The sequence below is a fragment of the Diadema setosum genome, chromosome 6, assembly GCF_964275005.1.
Source record: "Diadema setosum chromosome 6, eeDiaSeto1, whole genome shotgun sequence".
Lineage (NCBI taxonomy): Eukaryota > Metazoa > Echinodermata > Echinoidea > Diadematoida > Diadematidae > Diadema > Diadema setosum.
The window spans coordinates 23760447-23782744 of record NC_092690.1 but is presented as its reverse complement, the minus strand read 5'-3'; the positions used below and the strand labels follow the sequence as shown (position 1 = coordinate 23782744).

Below are 22298 nucleotides of genomic sequence, written 5' to 3'. Positions count from 1 at the left end.
GCTATATATAGCTCACCGCATATTTCCAGGGCGTAGGGCGCTCATGAACTGCGAATGTAAACTGAATAGCGAGCACGTACGTACGCACGCAACGATCACACGTGATCATGTATGTAAATAATGTACAGTATGTAAGTCCGTTCATCCTGTACAAATTGGCCAAGCCATAGAAATATATTTTCAATTGTTAGCTGAGCTAAACTATTAGCATAAGAATGTTGACAGGTGCCGGGTTCGAAGCTTTCGCAGGCGGAGAGAGCTGTGGAGCTCACTGACCTAGTTCGACACGCAGCAGAACGGACGTCTTATTCCCTCTCGCTTCTATTATTATCGTGCACTAGCGGCAATGTGACTCTGCTCTCCGAAATCAAAATGTCGGATCAGGAATTCAGCAGAGAGCAAGACCACACCCTGGGTTCTGAAGTCCCCACAGTTTCTCAACCCGCAACACTGACCCCGTCATTTGTGAGCAACGCCATTAAAGAGGCCTTCGGTTCCTTTAAGGAGTATTTTGACTCTTCTATCGCCCAAGTGAAAGAGGAAAGCGAGAAAAAGCTCTCTGCCGCTTCCACGGAACTTCAACAACTAAAAAGGGCGTCGGAATTGTCATTTCGTTTCAAGGGCAACAGAGTTCAATTCGAATTCAACTCTAGTTTGCAGGAAAAGCTAGAGAAGGGCGTGGCCTTACTGGAGGAAGGCAAGCACGTTGCTGCCCTTTCCAAGTTGAAAGAGGGCATAGCCGACATCAGGAAAAGAAAGAAGTTAATCAGGCTTGCTGATAAATCTGATGCAGGTTAGTGTTTTAAAAGAATTATAAACATTCTTGGGAGAGGTTCTAATCGTTGGTGTGATAATGAGGAAAGCGAGGGCGCGGAGCGCCTGGGCTAGAATGTACTTTTAGAAGTGAAATTGAGTGATTGTTGCACACTGTGAAAAATTGAAAAATTGTATGATTATGTATGGAAATACAGTATGGAAAAAATTGTGTGGGGGGGGGGGCAAATGCCTCCCCCCCCCCCCCCTACTGGGTATGCCGTAAGGCCATGGCGATAAGGGCTGAACACTCGTTATGGAAATTCCATGACATATTATATATATATACAACCTGCAAATTGTATCGTGACAGAAATATGCATTACATTGAGCAGGCTGCTGCTATTATGTAAATAAGTTTCAGTCTGTCAGCTTCGGTGAATTCTTGAATATGTGATTCTCTACAAATTATTTAATTGTTATGCAAGTAGCACTATCTCATTTTATAGGGTGGTCAGCAGTTGACGAATATCTGAGCGATGACCTTGCAAGCGATTCTGAGGATGAAAAACGTATCAGGCAGGCACAGGCAAGGGCGGCGAGAAAACGCAAATCGTCTCGGAACATCCCAGCCGCCAAGGGCGAACCTCCGAAGAGTGATGGATATAGGACTGCAAGCCCTTCTTCTGGTCATTTTTTTCGCGGCTTTAGCGGAAAAAGTAGATACGCTTATGGGGGTACCGGTAACTCCCCCACCCTTGGTTGGCGAGGGGCCAGCAGTGGGCCAAAGTCGACAGATTTCTGCTTCGCGTGCGGAAAGCAAGGGCACTGGAGAAGGGGGTGTCCAGGGGCCGGTAACCAAGGTCCCCCGATCAGGGATAACATCGCGCAGCAACGCTAATGGTCCTGCTTCTATGGAACAAAATGAGCAAGGTAAATTAGTTTGATCGTTTAATCCGTTGACTACGATGCACGAGTTATCTCGTGTTAGCCGTTCTCCAGTCAGATACTAAGCATGAGTTATCTCGTGGGAAAAAGGAGCCCTTGAATGCACACTTTAAAACCTAGAAATTCACATATAGTGGAATGTTAATCTGGCTGAAAATAACATTCAATAATTAATGAATCAAGGGAACTGACATAGACTTCCTTGGGGTAACACCTTAGATATTAGAAGTGAAAATGGAGTGGAAAATCAAACAGCCAAGTCCGCCCTGTTAATGCGGCTGTATCGAGCAAGACTCGCGTATTCAACTAGACCGTAAGCTACGGGATAACTGTGTTCTCAACATGATTGCGATGAAGAACAATGAGATGATAGTGTATGAGAGAGGTCAGAGGAATAATTAAGAATGTTGTCATCAATGATGAATGGATAATGTAGTCTACTTCTTGTTGGAAGCGGGCATAACCAATTCGTGAGCTAGTACTTCCGAGCTGAGTTCTCTTGTGATTTTACCACGTACAGGCGTTCGGTATGACACGCTGCATGGCAATGGCGCCAAGTTAATCCAGTCTTCCCTGAAAGATGAGTTGGAAACAGCTTCCGGTACTTCTCGAGATATTTCGGAGACAGACTTTAACTGCCCTAGCGGAGCTAGCAGTATCGCTTTTGCTGAAAGTGAACGGTACGAAGAAGAATTGTACTTAAACAATTACTTTGAATATGAGCAAGGTAGCTCAGAACCGATAGTCAAAGGAAGACTAAAGGCGTCAATACAATTTTGGAAAGACATTGGTGCATCTCAATTTGTGTTAGATACCATTGAACACGGTTATATGTTACCGTTATTGCAGACTCCTCCCCGACTAGAATCAAGAAACAATAAATCTGCCTTGTCTCACCCTGAATTTGTCAATGAAGCTGTTCTTGATTTATTAAAGAAAAAACTAATTGTTGAGTCTTTTGTTGCACCTCATGTTGTTAACCCCCTTTCAGTGTCAATTCAAAGCTCTGGTAAAAAGAGACTGATTCTTGATTTACGTTTAGTTAATAAATATTTGTGGAAGGACAAAGTTAAATTTGAGGATTGGAATATAGCACTTACTTATTTTAAAAAGGGAGATTTTATGTTTTCATTTGACCTTAAGTCAGGTTATCATCATTTTGATATTTTTCAGGACCATACTCGCTTTTTAGGATTTAGTTGGGATTTTGGTAATGGTCCTAGATATTATACTTTTCAAGTATTGCCGTTTGGCTTGTCCACAGCTCCGTACGTCTTTACAAAATGCCTCAAACCGATTGTTAACCATTGGCGAAGTAAAGGGATATTCATTGTTTTGTATTTAGATGATGGTTGGGGTCGTGCTGCTTCGTTTGATACATGCGAAGCCGTGGCCAAGGCAGTGAAAGATGACATATTAAAAGCAGGTTTGGTACCTAATGTCGAGAAATCGCAGTGGATCCCAGTCCAATGTTTGGATTGGCTTGGGTTAACATGGGATAGCAGTATTGGTTGTCTTAAGATTACCAAGAGGAGGATGAAGGACCTGGAGTCATGTTTGGACACTTTTCAGACACGTTTGCCACATGTTTCAGCAAGAAAAATAGCGGCTATCGCTGGAAAGATCAATTCTCTTTACCCAGTAGTGGGTGCTTTAACTCAGTTAAAAACTAGATTTATGCATTATGAAATCATTCGCAGAGATCATTGGGATAAAGAGTACAATATAGACAGTGACAATAACTTGATTGCCGAGTTATTTTTCTGGAAGGAAAATCTTGTCATCCTTAATGAACGCATGTTGTTTGAGTATTCTATTCCACAGACCATTGTATACTCTGATGCCAGTAAGTCAGGCTGTGGAGCCTGGATTGGTGAGTGTGCTGGCATGAAAATGGCAAGAAACTGGACTAAAGTAGAAATGTCGAAAAGCTCCACTTGGAGAGAACTTATGGCGCTAAGTTTGGCGTTGAAATCATTTGCACCCTACTTGCGAAGTAAGGTTGCGAAAATAATTACAGACAATAGAGGTGTAGTCTCTATCGTGGAGAAGGGTAGCATGATTGCAGAATTGCACGAGCTTAGCTTGGACATTTTTAATTTTTGCAGAAAAAGTAGGATCACTTTACAGGTTCACTGGGTTCCCAGAGAGGAGAACCGTTGTGCAGATGCACTTAGTCGGATTATTGATTTCGATGACTGGGGGTTTCTGTTGAATTCTTTAAATTTTTGGATGAGTTGTGGGGGCCCCATACTGTTGACAGGTTCGCAGATGATTCTAATTTCAAATTACCAAAGTTTAATTCTAAATATTGGTGTCCTAATACGGATGCAGTAGACGCGTTTTCGTGCGATTGGGCGGGCGAGAATAATTGGCTGGTGCCCCTATCGATAGTATTGGGCAAGTTTTGAATCACGTTAGAGTGTGTTCCGCTATGGGAACTCTAGTTGTGCCATATTGGCCTTCTGCCCCATTTTGGCCCCTTTTATTTTCGGAGAATAGAGAATCTCGTTTATTAATATCGCGTGTAGTAAAGATTGATAATCCTGAAGGAGTTTTCGTTCAAGGCAGAAATAGGAATTCTATATTTGGGACAAAGAAATTCCAAAGTCCAGTGTTATGTGTACGATTGAATGGGGTGGCGAGCGGCAAATGAAAATTCTGCATAATTTCATAACGTATCAGTCGTAGGACTATATTATGGCATCAGCCGCCTGGCTATGGAATCAGCCGCATGGCTATGGAATCAGCCGCATGGCTATGGAATCAGCCGCATGGCTGTGGAATCTGCCGCAGGGCTGAATGAAAGCTTTGTAGCTTTCTTTCCGCGGTTTGATGAATTTTTATGCTGCGCTTGGCAGCGGCGAATGAAATTCATCTAAAATTTTAGCCTTTGGGGTCTATACACCATGTTGTTTAGGTGTCGAATGTATAGCATGTCTTGTAATGGCCACACAGGATAGGTGTAAGTTGTGCTATTCCTCTTTTTATATTCCCCCCAGATTTTCGCCACAGGACGAATATGGTAAAACATTGACCAAGATTTTGGCAGCTTCAAGAGCTGATAACACGGTTTATAAATACAAGAGAGCTTGGTTAGCCTGGGAAGAATGGTGTACGCAATTTAAGGTAAATTTAGCTCTGGCTGAACCAGAAGACATTAGTCGATACCTCATTCATTTATACCAAAGTGGTGCTCCTTACTCCAGGATGGAGTCGGCCTTTTACGCTATAAAATGGCATTATGACTGTAATCCCAAGGTACACATTAACCCGTGTGATCGGAAGTTTCTACACATTGTACTTCAAGGATTGAAGAAGCTGCTGTATAAACCAATTGTAAAAAAAGGAACCTATTACACCAGAAATTTTGAAGGCAGTTGTAGAGAAATATAGTTCTTCCACTAGTTTAGTGGATATTCGTTTATGTGCCATGATACTGATTGCATATGCTGGATTTCTACGATATGACGAACTGATAAATATTCGTAGGTGCGATCTTGATATGTATGTTTCCCATGTGAACATTTTCATTATGAAAAGTAAAACTGATATTTATAGACAAAGAGCATGGGTCCTCATAGGTGCTACTAATACACCAACCTGTCCGGTTTCGGCTTTGCGGAAGTATTTGTTGGCTGCGGAGTTAGATGATCCAGCTGATGAGAAATTTCTTTTCAGACCCGTCAATTATTGTAAGTCCAAAGAATCCTACAAATTAAGGGATGGACAATTGTCATACACTAGGTGTTTGGATCTTTTACGGGATGCCCTGTCAGCAGTGGGTTTAGAACCGAAAAAGTTCGGCATGCACAGCCTTCGAAGCGGCGGTGCTTCAGCGGCCGCAAAATTTGGAGTCCCAGATAGACTGTTTAAGAAGCATGGTAGATGGCGTTCAGAAACTGCCAAGGATGGATACACTAAAGATAGTATGAATGATCGTCTCTCGGTATCTTTGAATTTGGGCCTCTAAAACATTGCGTATGGATATAACGTTGATTGTATATGATAACGTTAGTAAGCGAATAAACTGCCTTGTTTATTCTGCACTATTATGAAGCATGTGACATATTACTGACACATTGTTTATGGAATGAAACTTGGATTAAAATCTCCTAAATGAAATTGTATGCGTTTTGTTTCCTTGTTACCCGTTCTTTAATTGACTGAGAGGGGAGGGCATAGGAATAGCCCTGTCTTGCCGTCGAAGCTTGGTGCTCCCTTAGGATTCAGGTATTATGTATATATTATGTTCTTTTGCAGGTTATGCGTTAGGGAAGGGAGGCGGGATTGAAAATAATTTATTCACGTTTGAGTAGCGAATTAGGGAATAAATATATTTTCAATTGTTAGCTGAGCTAACCTATTAGCATAAGAATGTTGACAGGTGCCGGGTTCGAAGCTTTCGCAGGCGGAGAGAGCTGTGGAGCTCACTGACCTAGTTCGACACGCAGCAGAACGGACGTCTTATTCAGAGACGGAATTGCGACGTCCATCACTGGTATTGTCGGGACGGCCTGCAAGCTCAAGATAGAGGACCATATGACCAGGACGAAACAGCTGTCGGGATAAGAACATCGGGAGGCGGTATTGGTTCCGGCATGTCAAGAAGCAGTTCGTGAGGGGGGTTTCCAGGTGCGTACGTAAGTCATCAGTTCTCTCCGTCCGTTCTGTCTTGCCGTCGAAGCTTGGTGCTCCCCTAGGATTCAGGTATTATGTATATATTATGTTCTTTTGCAGGTTATGCGTTAGGGAAGGGAGGCGGGATTGAAAATAATTTATTCACGTTTGAGTAGCTAATTAGGGAATAAATTTAGTGAAGTCCATGAGCTTGCGTATTCAAAATTTCAGCTAAACTTATGAATAATTCATGTCCTGTAGCGTTTCCATGTACGAAAAAAATATTCGCGCCCAGCGAGGTGAGACAACCTTCACTGTAAAAACATGGGTGTTAGATTTAACACCACGGGTGTTAAATCTAACACCGATCAAACTTCAATAAAGGACCACACCCACAGGTGTTAAAAATGCACTGTGATGGTGTTGAAAAGTGTTCACCTGACACTTCGTGGTGTTAATTTGACACTGTACCTGGTGTTATTTTGACACTGTACTGGTGTTAATTAAAAAATGACACCACATGGTGTTGATTTGATACTTGTTGGTGTTAATATCAATGGTTTAACACCCGTCCAGCTTCAATAAGGGACCACACCAGCTGGTGTTACTTTGGTGTAAAATTATTTTCACATTTTTTCAAAAATCTAGTATTTTAATGTAAAATTCTTGATCGTCTTGTGTAAATTAAAAATCAACAAGAAGTGCAGTTACTAAGAAACTCTTCAAAAAACAGTTTAAAATTTGGAAATGACACCCGGGGGTGTTAATTTAACACCATAAATGAGCACCGAAAATTTAACACCAGCTCGGTGTTCACTATTTAACACCGGACTTTTTGCAGTGATCCCTGCACAGCCCCACTCTCTGTGTACACACATTATGCAGCGAGCTACCTATTACAGTACTAGTAGTAGTAGTAGTAGTATTAGTATCTGTGTATGTGTGTGTGTGTGTGTGTGTGTGTGTGTGTGTTGTGCATGTACGTTCTAGCGTAAACATGTCACTGCACTCACGTGGTTCGTCCGATCAATGAACAAAATGCAACATGCAGGAAAATAACTGTCGCTTGCGATAGCTCTATACAACGTACGTACACATAGTACATGACCATGCACACACATATCACCTTGTACGTCTGATGCATTCACGCCGACATCTATCACCTACTTCTAATCAACTAATCAGTTTGAAAACACAGAACTAAACTCTACTGAAGTTCGGTCTACTATTATTACATGTTTACATGTGGATTTGTAATGATCTTATCGTTGTATTTCGAAAGTGCACTCGCGATGCTCGAGTCACCTGGCAGCACTGAGAAGTCGATTGTGAATACATGTCCGCTTCATAGCCAAGTACGAAGTAGGCCTACTGTGGTAGCGATGTATTTACGAATACTAAGTACCCGATCGACAAAAAGGGCGTGCAAAAGATTTCGGAAGAGCTCTCATTTGGCCATTTATGCATGTACAAATAGTGGTAATGTGGCATCAATTCTAAGCCTATGGCTGTAGAGGTTGTAGCTTGTAAGGTTGTACATTTCACGCGAGCTTCTCGTGTACCCTGCTCTCCACAGTCGACTGCATTTTCTTCGAACCATGCTCGCCACGCCGCGGCGCCGGCTGCCCTGGCTGACAATCACGATGCTCTCCGCTCCCCGCATATTACCAGCGGGGTTACGTAGGGCGCGCTAGCACTCATGAACTGCGAATCGAATGTAAACTGGATAGCGAGCACGTACGTACGCACGCAGTGATCACACGTGATCATGAATACGATGTATAGAATGGCGCGATGTATAGTATGAGAGTCCGTACATTCGTGAACAAATTGGCCAAGCTATAGAATTTTAGCGTAGTCCACGCGCTTCCGCACTTCAAAATTTCAGCTCAACTTATGAATAATTGCTATCCCATTGCGTTATTGTGTACGGAAAAAATATTCGCCGCCATGCACGGATCCTGTACAGTTATTTATCAGTAGATGGCAGCACACTGTTCAAATGCGCTCGACGCAGACGAGTCCTCCACAGTGGTGCCGGCAAAGCTCGGAGAGTGGTTTAATCTTTCTCTTTGGGTGCCGGCCAGCCGCAAGTGTCATGCCCGACAGCGTCTTTCAGCACGACGTGATGTGATTTTCTGCGATGACTTCATTGTGAAAGAGATGTCGACATCGTTGCTCTTTTTGTTTGTGTACTTTTTGATTAGTGCGAAATAGGATCATGCCAGAGTCCTGTGTTTTTCCCGGCTGCAGTAATTCTTAGGCTGCAGAAAAGCAACAAAGTTTCTTTTCACAGGTGAGTAAACCATGATGTTTCACGTTTATTGCTACTCATTATGTTTCAATATTATTTTCATAAGTGAAAGAATTTTGAGAATGTAGATTTTATAATTAGTACCGTAGCTGTCTACCTACTGTTGTTTCCGCGTCATGGATTACAGCATGAATTATAATCTGTTACCAAAAACCTATCGTGCGGGTATTCATTTTGGATTTTTTGAGAGCTGAATATGAAAAGCTAGAATATTGACCTCACAGAATGAAGGAATGAGAGTATTGAAAATGAAAGAGGAATTGATAAAATTTACTTTCGTTTTGGCTTGCAGTGTGAACAGCGCGGTCATCATATAAATATTTAAGCCATTGATCAACACACTAACAGCAACCTAGGATAAAATGCGCAACAGAATTCTCAATACGCAGTCGAGGGCGCATATATAAAAGAAGCATATGAGCGGATACCAGGCTTGCGTTGGATGTGTGAAATAGCAAAAACAAAAAGGTAAAATAAACTTAAAATACTGTATCCAAAAGATAAGAAAATAGAAAAAAATATGCCATTGAAGTCATAGTTTATATTGTGCATTTGGTACGTTTCATATATCCTTAACATAATGTTATATACTACGGCCGGTGCTACACTTTTACTGAAGTGAGGGTCTCGGTCTTCATTTCTGGTGTGGGATTTCGGGCTTAATCATTTCATTTCATTTCATTTCATTCATTTTCATCATACAACAAGGATAAAAAAAACACATACATATATAACATACAAATCAAACGACGATAACACAGGTATTGATGCATATTACTATACAAATTAGCACAAAGTATATAACGATTTACATAATTGTAATTATGAAAAATGGAAGGTACATGACAAAGCCTTTAAATGGCATGTAAAACTGTACATCTTTATTACCTAATAGTGCACAGATACAGATTTGAACTGGAAAAAACAAACAAACAAACAAATTGACAAAGTCAAAATACAAACGTGCAGACAAAATCTAAAGTAAATACTTTCACACAAAACTTGAGTATGAACTCAATTTTTTTAAATAATGTTTTTATTTTTATTTTTTAATACTATTAAATGTGACCTTGCACCACTAAACCAACAAAAAGTCACCAGTTAAGGGCAGATCCTGAAAGAGCAGACTCTAAACTTTATAAATAATGTACAAGTCCATTCAAATAGACCCCCCCCCAACACCTACCTAAATGCTAGAAAGAAGGCATACACTCTGGAAGAGCGTAAACTGAGAAAAAAGGCTCTGAAGTGCAGGGTCTATTCAGGCGCTTAATCTTTTCCAAACCGTGCTAGCTGTGCCATGAAAGGGGCAAAACACGGGATGTAAATCGCCGGAGCAACAACAATGAAGTGATTATCAGATTAATCTAAAATCAAGCATGTTCTTTAAGCACATTCTGCCCATGAATTATACTAACTTACAAAGCAGTAGCACTACCATTTCAAAAATTATTGGACTTGAAAGTGGAGAGTGTGCAAAGGATTCCAAGACATGAAAAGCGGCCTCTCAGTCATACCTGATCATTCTACTCTCCCTCCCCCCCCCCAAAAAAAAGGGTTTTAGAAAAACAGCTAAAAACACACTTTCTCCTTCATCTATTCTCAAACTGCAGAACAATATAGAAGAAGTGCTCTTTCAGAAAATATTGAAAACTCAAGAATGACTTTGTTGAACCATTTCACCTTTTTTGATTTCTCACGTAAAATCAAGGGGTGCGACTTTTTGTGTGTTTTGTGGTGCACGGTCACAAATTATAGATTGAAAATATAGATGATGATGAAACAGCATTTGTATGGCGCCATTTATCTGTTAGAAACATTCAAAGGCGCCCAGCTCCTAAAAAGTGTCACACATCATTCACAAAGATGCCGGTAAAGATGAGTCTTCAGTGCAGACTTGAATGTATTGAGGCTGCTGCAATTCCGAAGCTGAACTGGTAGCGAGTTCCACAAACGTGGTGCAACAGAAGAGAAGGCTCTATCCCCATACATCTTTAGGCGAGTATTGGGAACATGGAGTGTCAGTCCAGTACAGCGTAGCCCTGGTCGTCGCTGACGTACACTGATAAGCTCAGACACGTAGCCAGGAGACAAGTTGTGGAGAGCCTTATAAGTAAGCAGTAAGATCTTATACTGTACTCTGCGTTGCACTGGCAGCCAGTGAAGCTCACGAAGTATTGGAGAGATATGGTCAGACTTCTTGGTGCCGGTAAGAAGGCGCGCAGCCGCATTCTGTACAGCCTGGAGGCGTTTGATTGATGTTAGTGGTAGGCCAGCATAGAGACAGTTGCAGAAGTCCAGTCTAGATGATATCAGGGCATGGATGATACTTTCTGCAGCACCTCGTGTAAGACAGTGCCTGATCTCTGCAATCCGGCGGAGTTGGTAGTATGCTGACTGACAGACATGTGATATGTGCTTCTCCATACTCATTGCTCTGTCAAAGACTACACCAAGGTTTCTAGCCTTGTTGTTGGGAGATATAGCTTCGTCACCGACTAGAACTGGAGCACCAGTGATACTGCTCCTCATATGTGGAGATGAGAGCAGCAGATACTCTGTTTTCTTGTCATTGAGCTTCAGAAAGTTGATGTTCATCCAACTGCGAATCTCCTCAATGGCGGCCCCAGCAGCAGCAGTTGCACATTCTTCAGCACCTCCAACTTTGGGATCAAAAGTGAGGTAAAGCTGGGTGTCGTCGGCATAGAAATGTGCACCAAGGCCATGTTGCTCTACGATAGAGCCAAGAGGGGTAATGTAGAGTGTGAAGAGCAATGGACCGAGGACTGAGCCCTGTGGTACTCCATAGCGAAGGGAGGTCTCAGGGGACAGCTTCCCATTGATGACTACAGTTTGTCTTCTGTTGCTGAGGTAGGACCTGAGCCACTGGAGAGCAGTTGCATCGATTCTAAAATCTTTTCTCAGTCTCTCCAGAAGGACAGTATGGTCAACAGTGTCAAAGGCAGCTGTCAAGTCAAGTAAAACAAGGGCAACTACCTTCCTGTTATCGATTGATGTAAGGATGTCATCAGAGACCTTCAAAAGTGCTGTCTCAACGCAGTGATTCTTCCTGTATGCCGATTGAAGGCGTTCATAGAGATCATTACCTTGCAGATAAGCTGTCAGGCGACTAGCTACAATTTTCTCCATCACTTTGGCAAGGAATGGTAGATTTGACACTGGGCGATAGCTGGCTAGGTCATTGTTGTCAAGTGTAGATTTCTTCAAAACTGGCGTAACATAGGCAAGCTTCAGGTTGTCTGGGACTATTCCATCACGCAATGATGCATTGATCAAACCAGTGATAGGTATGGCTAGGAGATCACAATGTTGCTTAACAAGATCTGTAGGCACTGGGTCAAGTGGACATGTCTTTGCAGGGGTCTTGCGAATTATTTGCTTGACTTCCTCATGACAAGTAGGAGGCATCACGGACATATGAGCATCAATAATACCTGATGATGATGTCAGGGTGAGTGACAACTTCTGTGCATGCTGTTCATGGTCTAGTGGTCGAGATACCAGCATGATATGCTCCCGAATTTTCTCAACCTTTCCAGTGAAAAACTGAGAGAAATCAATGGCGAGGTCAGCATCAGGTATATCTTGTGGCAGTTTCTTTGTTGCTGGAGTTTTCTGATGGAGAACTTGGCTGATAACGCCACACAGGGCCCTCTGATCATAACCACATTCCAATATGAGGTCGTTCCAAAACTTAGACTTTGCCGCTTTGAACAAATCTTGAGTGATGTTCCTCTGTTCCTTGAAACGATGTTTATCCTCAGATAACCCTGTCTTTCTCCATTTCTGCTCAAGTTGACGTCGCTTTCGCTTGGCATCAGCTATATCTTGATTGTACCAAGGAATGACAGGATGATCAGTGACAACACAGGAACGCTGTGGTGCATGTTTATCAAGGAGTTCTTCCATAACTGTACAGTACTGAAGTAAGAGAGTCTCAGCAGATTGTGATGTATCTGATGATAATATCTCAGACTTCTGAATATCCGTGTTGAACTTGGTGGAATCAATTGCCTTTATCCTACGGAATTGAAACTTTCTCTTAACTGCCTTTGGCTTCTGAAAATGCAACTTACAGTGGATAGCTGAGTGGTCTGACAGAGACTCGCCTATATCAACAGTCTCCAAGCACTCTTCTCCAACCCGTGAAATAACTAAATCCAATGTATGGCCAGACTCATGGGTTGGCCCATCCACAAACTGCTGAAGGTCATGGTCCTTAAGTAACGACGTAAGTTGCCTTGTCTCAACAGAATTCTCATTCTCCCAATGGACATTAAAATCTCCAAGTATAAGTAATTTGCCTGTGAAAAGAGCATACTTATCCAAAAGAGAAGAGAATTCTTGCATGAAGTCAGTAAAGCTGGACTTATTCTTAGGAGAAGGCGGAGGGCGGTAAATGATCACTAATTTGAGACCAACACTGTCAGAACTCACGCTACATTCAATCACTTCAAAGGATCTGGGTTTGTCACGACCACAATCTTGAGGCTGTACAGTGAGACTGGACTTATGAAGCAGAGCAACCCCACCACCTCTCCGATGTTCCCTAGGAACGCTGATAAGACTATATCCTGCGGGTGTGATATTTCCTGCAGCTACACAGTCATTTTCTTTTAGCCAAGTCTCAGTCAATGCCAGGATGTCTAAGTCATGATCCATCAAATGATCAATAATAAGGTCAGATTTATTACGTGAAGACTGACAATTTATCAATCCTACCTTCAGTTGCCCATTTACACCTCCCTTGTGTTGTTGAGTGACATTTTGTTGCCTCCTCTTACCACCCCGGATTCCTCTGTGCCCATATCTGGGTCTCTTAATATTCAGATCAAATAGCCTGTTGAAATCTGAGGCAGAGAGTCTCCTTTGCTCATAGCTCATGTGCCTCCTGATGGAATACAGCTCAGAGCTTGTATACTGCAGCATTATCCACTGTATGATGAGAGGAATTGACAGCTGTAAGATTGTGCAAGGGCATTACTGAAATGAATTGCAGAGCAATGTCAGATATCCAGCTGAAAAAAAAAAGTGACAAAGAACTCTCTAATGATTGAGCTTAAGAGTACAACAAAGCTCCATTCAACCACTGATGCACCACTGAACATGAATGGTGATTGGTGAATAACAGTAAGAGTGCACTCCAAGTTCCCAACTTCAGTTGCAACATGTGGGACACAGTGCAAGTAGATCCCAAAACTGTCCAACACCAATTTCCACATGTGGGACACAAAGCAGACTCCACAGAAATGTCAGGCATCAAGATGAAAAGAAGAATGACAAATCTCAGATGAATATGCTGAAGAGCATTCTTCAAAAAGGGGTCAGAAAGTATCCTTGAGGTATCCAGTCACAGTTGCTGCATAGATGATACAAAATTTCCCAGCAAGAATGTGAAAAAAATGTGACACTTTGAAGGAGCAAAAAATCGGATCGCCTCATATGGCGCGCACACAAATTTGGTCAAACCAAATTCACGTTCAAATCTATTCATTCCACAATATAGGTCCAGTATACCGTAGTGTATACTTAGACTTATCATTAAAAAAAAAGACCATCGGTGAAACTGGCAACATGATCTAGTATAATGAGTTTGAACATCAACATTAATTACAAACATTTTTATAAAATACTGAGGAAGTGTTTTTGAATGATAACGTTGTATCAACGAAGCAATTTGCATCTTATATAAGTTTTTAATGAATTGAATGATTCAGATGAGGGTGCTTGATATGCAGAGCCAGTGCAGATTCATATTGCCTTCTTTTGTAAAACCATCAACCTTTGCAAATGGGAAGAGTGTTCCCCCGGATAGAGGTACAATATGTCAAATGTGATAGAACATAAGAATTGTATATGAAATAAATAATATAGACTTTGGCAATTGATACTTCAACCAGTTTAGAATTCCGGCAAAACGATACACTTTTTTAAAAAACAGAATTGATTGTTCCTTCCAACTTAAAGTACTAGTAAACCTAACACAAAGAAAATTAATAGAATCATAGAACATTAAAGAATCTGAATCTATATTAAAAATGCCAATATCCTGCTGCACACCTTTCCTTTTAAAACGGACGCATTGTGCTTTACTAATAATAAAAAACAATTCATTTGTCTTAAAACATGAAGATAAAAATAAACTGAACTTCTGTAATCACTCCTGATCAAAGAAGAAAATGAAGGGGGGAGGGGAGGGGCAAGCTGTGGTAAGACTCTACGTATTCCTTTGTATTATGTATTGAACCGCCCCTGCCTAATCCTTTCAGACTTATTTGTCATGATCGTAACGGCAATATTTGAGCTAAAAAAATAATAATAAATTGTTCCATATTACTTGACAGATTCCCAGTTCATGATGAAGGGCTTTTAACGCAGTAGCTTGACAGGATCGGTAGAGCTGAATTGGAGCCAGCTGCACATCATGTCCTCTGCAGTGACCATTTCACCAAGCAGGATTACCTCACAGGTATCAATGAATTAATGTGAACTCTCACAGGTATCAGTGAATTAATGTGACCTATCTGTGAAATTGGAGTGTGACTGACATAATAGTGTTGATACCATAGATGATAAAATAGTATGATTTGCACGACGGCATAATATGCTTAAGTGTATCTAACACACAAAATGGTATGTATACTCCCTTCGTTATTAGTACTTTCAGAATTGTGCACGTAAAACTGTTTTGGCACGCGACTGTCGTGCTGCTTCTAGATAGGTTTACTACAATAATTATGCTATGCAAGGCCCATTTTGAAAATGACGGAAGTTGCATTTACCTTGGTTACGATATGCATTCCAAAGCTCGCGGAACATCTTGCAAATCTAACCTTTTTCACTTGTCTTGAGAAAATCTCATATTTTTTTTTTTAATTCTCATCAGATTTGACAGGCATGGTGTTCATCATTCGCAGATTTGCATGTTCATATTCTACAAATAGAAATGAAGCAAACTATTATTGATTGGCTCTTTCTCTTTGAACAACGTGACGTCGCTGGTCATTTGCATTTAATGTTAAATTCCATTTGCCTATTTTCGCGTTTTCTATGTCAGGTATACATCCACGAGAACACGCCGGAACAACGGAGGTCAATCACTGCTTAATGCCTGGAGCCATACCATCAAGTCATCTCCCACCCAAGTTTATGTCTGTCTCTTCTTGCACACCCACGCAAGCTCTCGCAGATCATACGTACCACAAGGAGACAACAAGATGCCTCTTTCCTGTAATTGCAAACTCTTCAAATACTATTGAGGAAGAGAGATGTGCTCTAAAGAGGTGCAGAGATCGAGAGAATGACGTTGAGCCAGTTTGTTCTCCACAGAGTAAACAACTTCAAATGGAGCACATTCGGGATCACCACTATCACTACACTACCGAAATGCTAGAAGAGAAGTTGCAACGCGCAAATGATAGCTTGAAAAGAGTACGGATGGAGCTGCGAGCAACAAAGAAAAGGGTATTTCGACGAGAAAAGAGCATAGAAAAACTTTTACAGAAGGTAAAAGAAGAATCCATGTTAACGCAAGCTCAATATGAACTTCTAAAACAAAACTTCGATGAGAGAACACTTGTTCTCATCGAAAATGAGATCAACTGCCTCAATAGAGACTCACATGGCTTTAGGTACTCTGACGAACTGGAAAGAATTGCAGTCACTTTGCACTTTTACAGTGCTCAAACCTATGAGTTTTTGCGCCGGTACCTCAACCTCCCTCATCCCGCTACCATACGTCGATGGTGTGCCAGTATCGACTGCAGACCTGGATTTCTGATGGATGTTGTGAAACACCTAAACGAGATTGTTCAAGAAAATGAAGGCTCAAAACATTGCGTTCTAATGATGGACGCAATGTCAATTAAGAAGGAGGTGGTATATGAAGAGTTTGTTTGCAAAAACCGATAAGTCCATTTTTGCCAAATGGAGATATTTGCGATTAGAGGTCAAGAAAAATAAAGAGAATAATAAGAAAATTTTTGCTTCTTTTGACCATAACTTCAAAAATATACCTTTATATGTAGTGACCAATATATCATTTAAAAGGTATTATTTTGTACTTTATGACAGATATCGTATTTCAAAATCTTCAAAAATGGACTTATCGGTTTTTGCAAACAAACTCTTCATATGATCCTAAGTCTTCAGGGTATGCTGGGTTCGTGGATTGCGGCAACTTCAAGCTTGCAGACGGAGATGAACTGGCTAGTGAGGCCCTTGTATTCATGGCTGTAGGCCTAACAATGCATTGGAAATTCCCAGTAGCGTACTTCATAACAAATCATCTGAGTGGGGCTATTCAGGCCGAAATAATCAAACAGCTCATTTGCGTTCTGACAGAGGCCGGACATGAGGTGCATGGTGTGGTGTGCGATGGGTCGTACGCGAACCAGGCTACAGCCTCCGCTCTGAGATGCTCCCTTTCACCGCCGAACATAAAGTCGTCATTTAAGCATCCTGCCACCACAGGTGAAGTAAACTTCATCTTCGATGTTTGCCACTTGATTAAACTCGTTCGCAACTATCTTGCCCAAAATGGACCACTGTTCTACAAGGACGACAGAATCTCATGGGAATACATTGTGAGATTGCAGGATTTGCAGGAGAAGGACAATCTTCATCTAGCACACAAACTTACGGCAAAACACATCAAATGGGAAAAGCACAAAATGAAAGTTAAGCTGGCAGTGCAAACCATGAGCTCATCTGTCGCCGATGCCATAGATTTTTTTGCCGGGAGGACTTGCAGCTACTGGACTTTGCAGGTAGTGAGGCCACGTGTACATTCATTCGGAGGATGGACCGACTATTCGACTTCCTGAATTCGAAGTCATTCGTCAGCAAGGGGCATAAAAGCCCGATGACAGTGAGGAACATTTCTGAGAGGAAGCAGTGGATGACAGAAACATCCCAATACATTCAGGATCTACGTGATGTACACATCGGGAGCAAAAGTCTGCTTTTGCAGACGCAAGACAACATGGGTTGGGTTACTGATCACCATCACATCAGTGCTCCAAATCTGCTTCGATCTTCTCACCTGTCAGAATCCATCTAAATTTGTACTGACCTACCGCATGTCGCAAGACCACTTAGAGACATTTTTCAGTCGAATGAGAAGACGCAATGGGTGGAATAATAATCCCAACTGTATGCAATTTCAGTGGTCTTTGAGGGCTATCTTGTTGAAGAATGAGGTAAGACCATCAGGTCGAGGCAACTGCACCATTGAACAGACGGTAAATACCATATTCCAACGTTCGCCTTCGTCATCTTCAATTCTTGACGACAAAGATTTAAAGACATTTGCAGACCTGCTTGAGCACCCAAGCGAATACCATGACCATGTCCTGCATTACATGTCAGGATATGTCTCAAGACGGGTGACAAAATCCTGCAAATGCACACAGTGTTGTGTCGCTCTGCACAGAAATGATGGATCAACTCTCACTGACGATGAGGAAAAACAGAGGAGGCCTCATCAAGCCAAGAAGCGACGTGTACGACATAATCAAGACAACGGACAAGCACCTACGGTGAGTATAGATATCTTGACTGCAGATGCCAAATAACTTTGAAGACACTACGTTTTGACGATGTTTTTGTTCAGTTACTGTACAAGTGTGTGTGTGTGTGTGTGTGTGTGTTGGAGTGTTCTAATACCGTTCGTTTCGAGTACTTTCATTTTGTTGACCATTATTTTGTAAACATGTTTTTATACTGGAAAAGTTCTTAATAATTTTTTACTTATACGTTTGTTAACTAAATTTGTATTAATTTTACTTGCTCCTTAATCTTTGTACAGTTGGACAATATTAATGTGTTTAAACTTTATTTAACATTTTTGTAAACTCTTCAAAAAAGCAACAATCTCAACTAGTGTTGTATGACGAGACAGGAGAGAAAGCGTCGTCCTACAGCATGTCATTATAAGATGTTAACATGGAGAGAGCAGAATCCAGCACACAGTAAAGATGGCCTAGTCAATATTATTTGTTACATTAGTTATTCATCTTTATTCAATAACTCAAAAGTACTAAAAGTTCACTAACACAGTTAATATTTCATTTCAAGTTCTGTTTTTCTTCCTCCGCTTTCCTTTTTTACAGTTTATAGAATTTGCCATGGAAAGCAGAATGTAAGGTACAATTATATATTTTGAAAATTTTTGGTTTGCAGACAAGTTTGTTTCTCTAATTTTTCAATGCAACAGCATCACTAAGTTTGATTTACATGATCTCATAGCGTTTGGAACAGATACCTTTAGAACAGGAACTTTATTTTTCAATGAGCATTAAAGTGATGGTACTGACAGCCACAATAATACTTAAACATGTATTGTAAAACAAGAGTATGTTTCAAAACTGACAAAACCAGAATAAAGTGCGATTTCTATTTTTATAAACCTGGTCTGGATTCGCCAGACTTCATAGGATCATACTTGGCGGCTATTTTTTTCTTAATGTAATTCGTGCGATGCAAGTGTTGCATTGAAATTAATCAAAGTTTTACGAACTTGGTGTCCATATAACATGTAAGCAACTATAGATAATTGGATGTGTATTTGATTCAGATATAATAATGACATAGAGCAGATTTGATTACGATAATGAATGCATTTCTTTTAATACAATAGAGAAATATATCATTGCACTTTCACATAAAGATTTTAAAAATATTTTACAACATTTTAATGCATCATCTCTTTTACATTTCTTCAACTGTGCATTTACAGAACCATTGCAAGCAGCACCTCTCATCCCCTGAAGACAATGGCGAACGTTCAAGCCGATGTCCGAAACATGGTCATCGAAGAACTTAGAAACAAGGTCTTCAAAGAGCTTGAACAACATTTCCTCGACCAGCATTTGGTAGACGAAGACGATCACTGCGTGCAACCGATCAAACATATCAGTTCGCTCTTCATTAGGACTCTGATGTATCACCACGGCAAGCTGTTTACACAACGCTTTGTTCATCAGAACAAACCGTCGAGGAGACATCAGCTAACGAAGACGTACTTATTTCTCGGCCAGTAATCGCATGAAATTCACAAGATGCAGTCGACATCAGAGCAGGTATGACGAAAGAAAAACCTTCTACTTCTGACAAAAAGAAAAAAATGATAGCAATTCCCCGTCGTCTTCTCTTATTGTAGATGATTGTTGCAAGTTAAGTACCATCCATAGAAATAGTTCTGAAGGGTTTTTTTTTTTGTGCACTAGATCAATGAAATAAAGGTAGACTAGAATGTGTTAATGAATTAAACAGGGGAGGGTGTGGGAGGTTGTATGCCCCTCCCACTGTAGGGACTTTTTGTTAAGAAAGAGTACAAAACTAACGTTTATAGAGCAATTGAAAGCAAATTTTAGGGAATTAAACAGTGAAAAAAAATATCAGTGCGATGGACTATGATTATAACATACGGGGGTTAATCATTTTTATGTGACGGAGTGAGATCCCCTGCAAGGGAACAAAGTGCTTTTTATAAAATCAGAGTATAAAAGTCGCGTTAATGGAGCATTTTACATAACATTTCTTTGGAATTAAAAAAAGTCAGTGAGAAGGACTGTACGGGATCATAAATTATTAAATCTATTCATTTTACAATAAGTACGTTTTTGTGTATGTGTGTGATGTGTGGACTAACTGGAAAGAAACTCAGTCGGACATGTCTTGCTCCATTCCGGTCTGATGTCCACTAAACGTTCCTTCTCCACCTCTCAGGTCCTGATGTTCAAGACATTTTCGAGACTCTTGTGTTCCCTGCGCCGACCAGTGATCGTGATGTGTACGACATCGCCATGAAAGCACTTGCGGATTACTTTCAGCCCGCAACGAACAACTGTAACGATGACCGTCGTTGGGAAGACAGCTCCCTTCCACCTCCAGGCTGTAACAGAGCCCGCCAACATGCCCAGCCGACAGATAAGCTGTGCGTCAACTGCGGCACGCACCACGGGATGCTGCCTGCCCTGCTCGAGGGAAGCCCTGCAGTAAGTGCAACAAAGTAGGATATTACGCTCGTGTGTGCCGATGACCATGGCAACGTCTGGCCCTTTAATTTGCGTGCTGTCGAGGAAGAGCGTGAGCAAAACTCGACAGACGACGAACATACCTTCGGCGTCAATTATGCCGGAAGCTCACAGCTTTCTCGCGTCGCCATCACCATTAACAACCAGTCTGTAAAAATGATCATCGATTTCGGTGCATCAACGAACATCATTGACAGGGCAACCTTCGACAGGATGAGAGCCCGTAATCACAATTAATTGATTACGAATAGCCCCCAATTACATGCGCCATTTTGCATACGGCTCTGTTACGCCGCTGCCGATTCCTAGTGAATTCGAGACAGACATGAGTGCTCCCAACATTGGCAAGTCAGCTAGAAACCGTGTCTTCGTCGTAGAATGTATCGGTGGATGAGTGCTGGGGAAACGCACCGTCATAGTCCTCGGCGTAATCTCGTTCATCGAGACTGAACTAAGTGACATCCACGCGGTGAATATGGATGACCCACCAGTTACTAATGACGCTCTCCTGAATGAATATCCGGAAGTATTTAACGGAACCGGAAAGCTTGAGGGATACACAGTCCACGTCCACATCAACCCCGACGTCCGCCCCGTCGCACAATTAACCTGCTCGACGTATCCCTTTCCACTCTTGCGAAAGAAGGTGAGCGAAGTTACAGGATCTACTCGATAAAGACATTATCGAACACGTGCCGACTCCAACGATATGGGCAAGCCCGCTTGTGGGAGAGTGCCAAAATCAAACGGGGACATCCGCGTGTGTGTTGACATGCGTCGAGAAGCACCCGGTCCCAACGCTAGAAGAAACGTTGGAGGCGCTGAATGGAGCTGCAGTCTTTTCAAAACTCGATTTGAGGAGGGGATACCACCAAGTCGAACTGGACGATGAATCAGGAGAGATCACGACGTTCGTGACACACAAGGGTGCTATGAGGTACAAGCGCCTGTAATCTTCGGCCTTTCATCCGCTAGTGAAGTGTACCAGTACGCCATACAGCTTGGGCTCAGCGGCATCGACGGGACGAAAAACATCTTTGACGATATCATCGTCTACGGCCGCAATGAAGATGATCGCCGACTTCGCGAAGTACTACAGCGCCTGAGGGAGAAGAATCTCACTCTCAACGCAGAGAAATGCGTTATTCGCGCCCATCGCCTGACATCTTCGGGTTCAACATCTCCAAGGACGGAATGTCAGCGGAGAATGACAAGGTCGACGCGATCAGGAAGGTGAAGCTGCCGACAAACGCGCAGAGGAAGTGATATAAACAGGTGGTTTTGTTGCTATGAAAGGTAATGGAGCATGGTGGTAGCTGGAGAAAGGAGTGTCAGGTTGATCGTATAAAAGACAGATAGAGTGATCAAAGCAGTGATTGTGAAATGAGAACATGGAGACATGGTGATGGTACGATTGTTGCATACACATTTATGCACAGACACAATATACGTGCAGAGTGAGCTAGCGACTTTCACTTTGCCATTTGTCTGGAATGTATTCATTAAAAGCTTAAACTTGATCATATTTTTCGAGCAATGAAAATTATTCTAAAATTGCTAAAAAGCATATAGAAGAAAAGGAAAATGAAAGGTCACTAAAGGTA

At 41.6% G+C, this 22298-nt stretch overlaps 1 protein-coding gene and 1 pseudogene across 1 annotated transcript; both read left to right on the top strand.

Moving 5' to 3' along the window:
* The first annotated feature begins 372 nt into the window (after positions 1–372).
* On the top strand, positions 373–1654 carry LOC140230026 (uncharacterized). Its single transcript, XM_072310232.1, has 2 exons — positions 373–793; positions 1263–1654. Exons 1-2 carry the CDS (start codon positions 373–375, stop codon positions 1652–1654), a joined length of 813 nt encoding a protein of 270 aa, XP_072166333.1.
* A 2993-nt stretch (positions 1655–4647) lies between these two features.
* On the top strand, positions 4648–5826 carry LOC140230025 (integrase/recombinase xerD homolog; annotated as a pseudogene).
* The last annotated feature ends 16472 nt before the right edge of the window (positions 5827–22298 follow it).

Bases quoted from the DNA above. Each gene is read 5' to 3' on its own strand.
- LOC140230026 (XM_072310232.1), top strand. From the start codon at position 373: ATGTCGGATCAGGAATTCAGCAGAGAGCAAGACCACACCCTGGGTTCT. The intron at 794-1,262 runs GTTAGTGTTTTA...CTCATTTTATAG, and splicing joins TGCTGATAAATCTGATGCAG to GGTGGTCAGCAGTTGACGAA.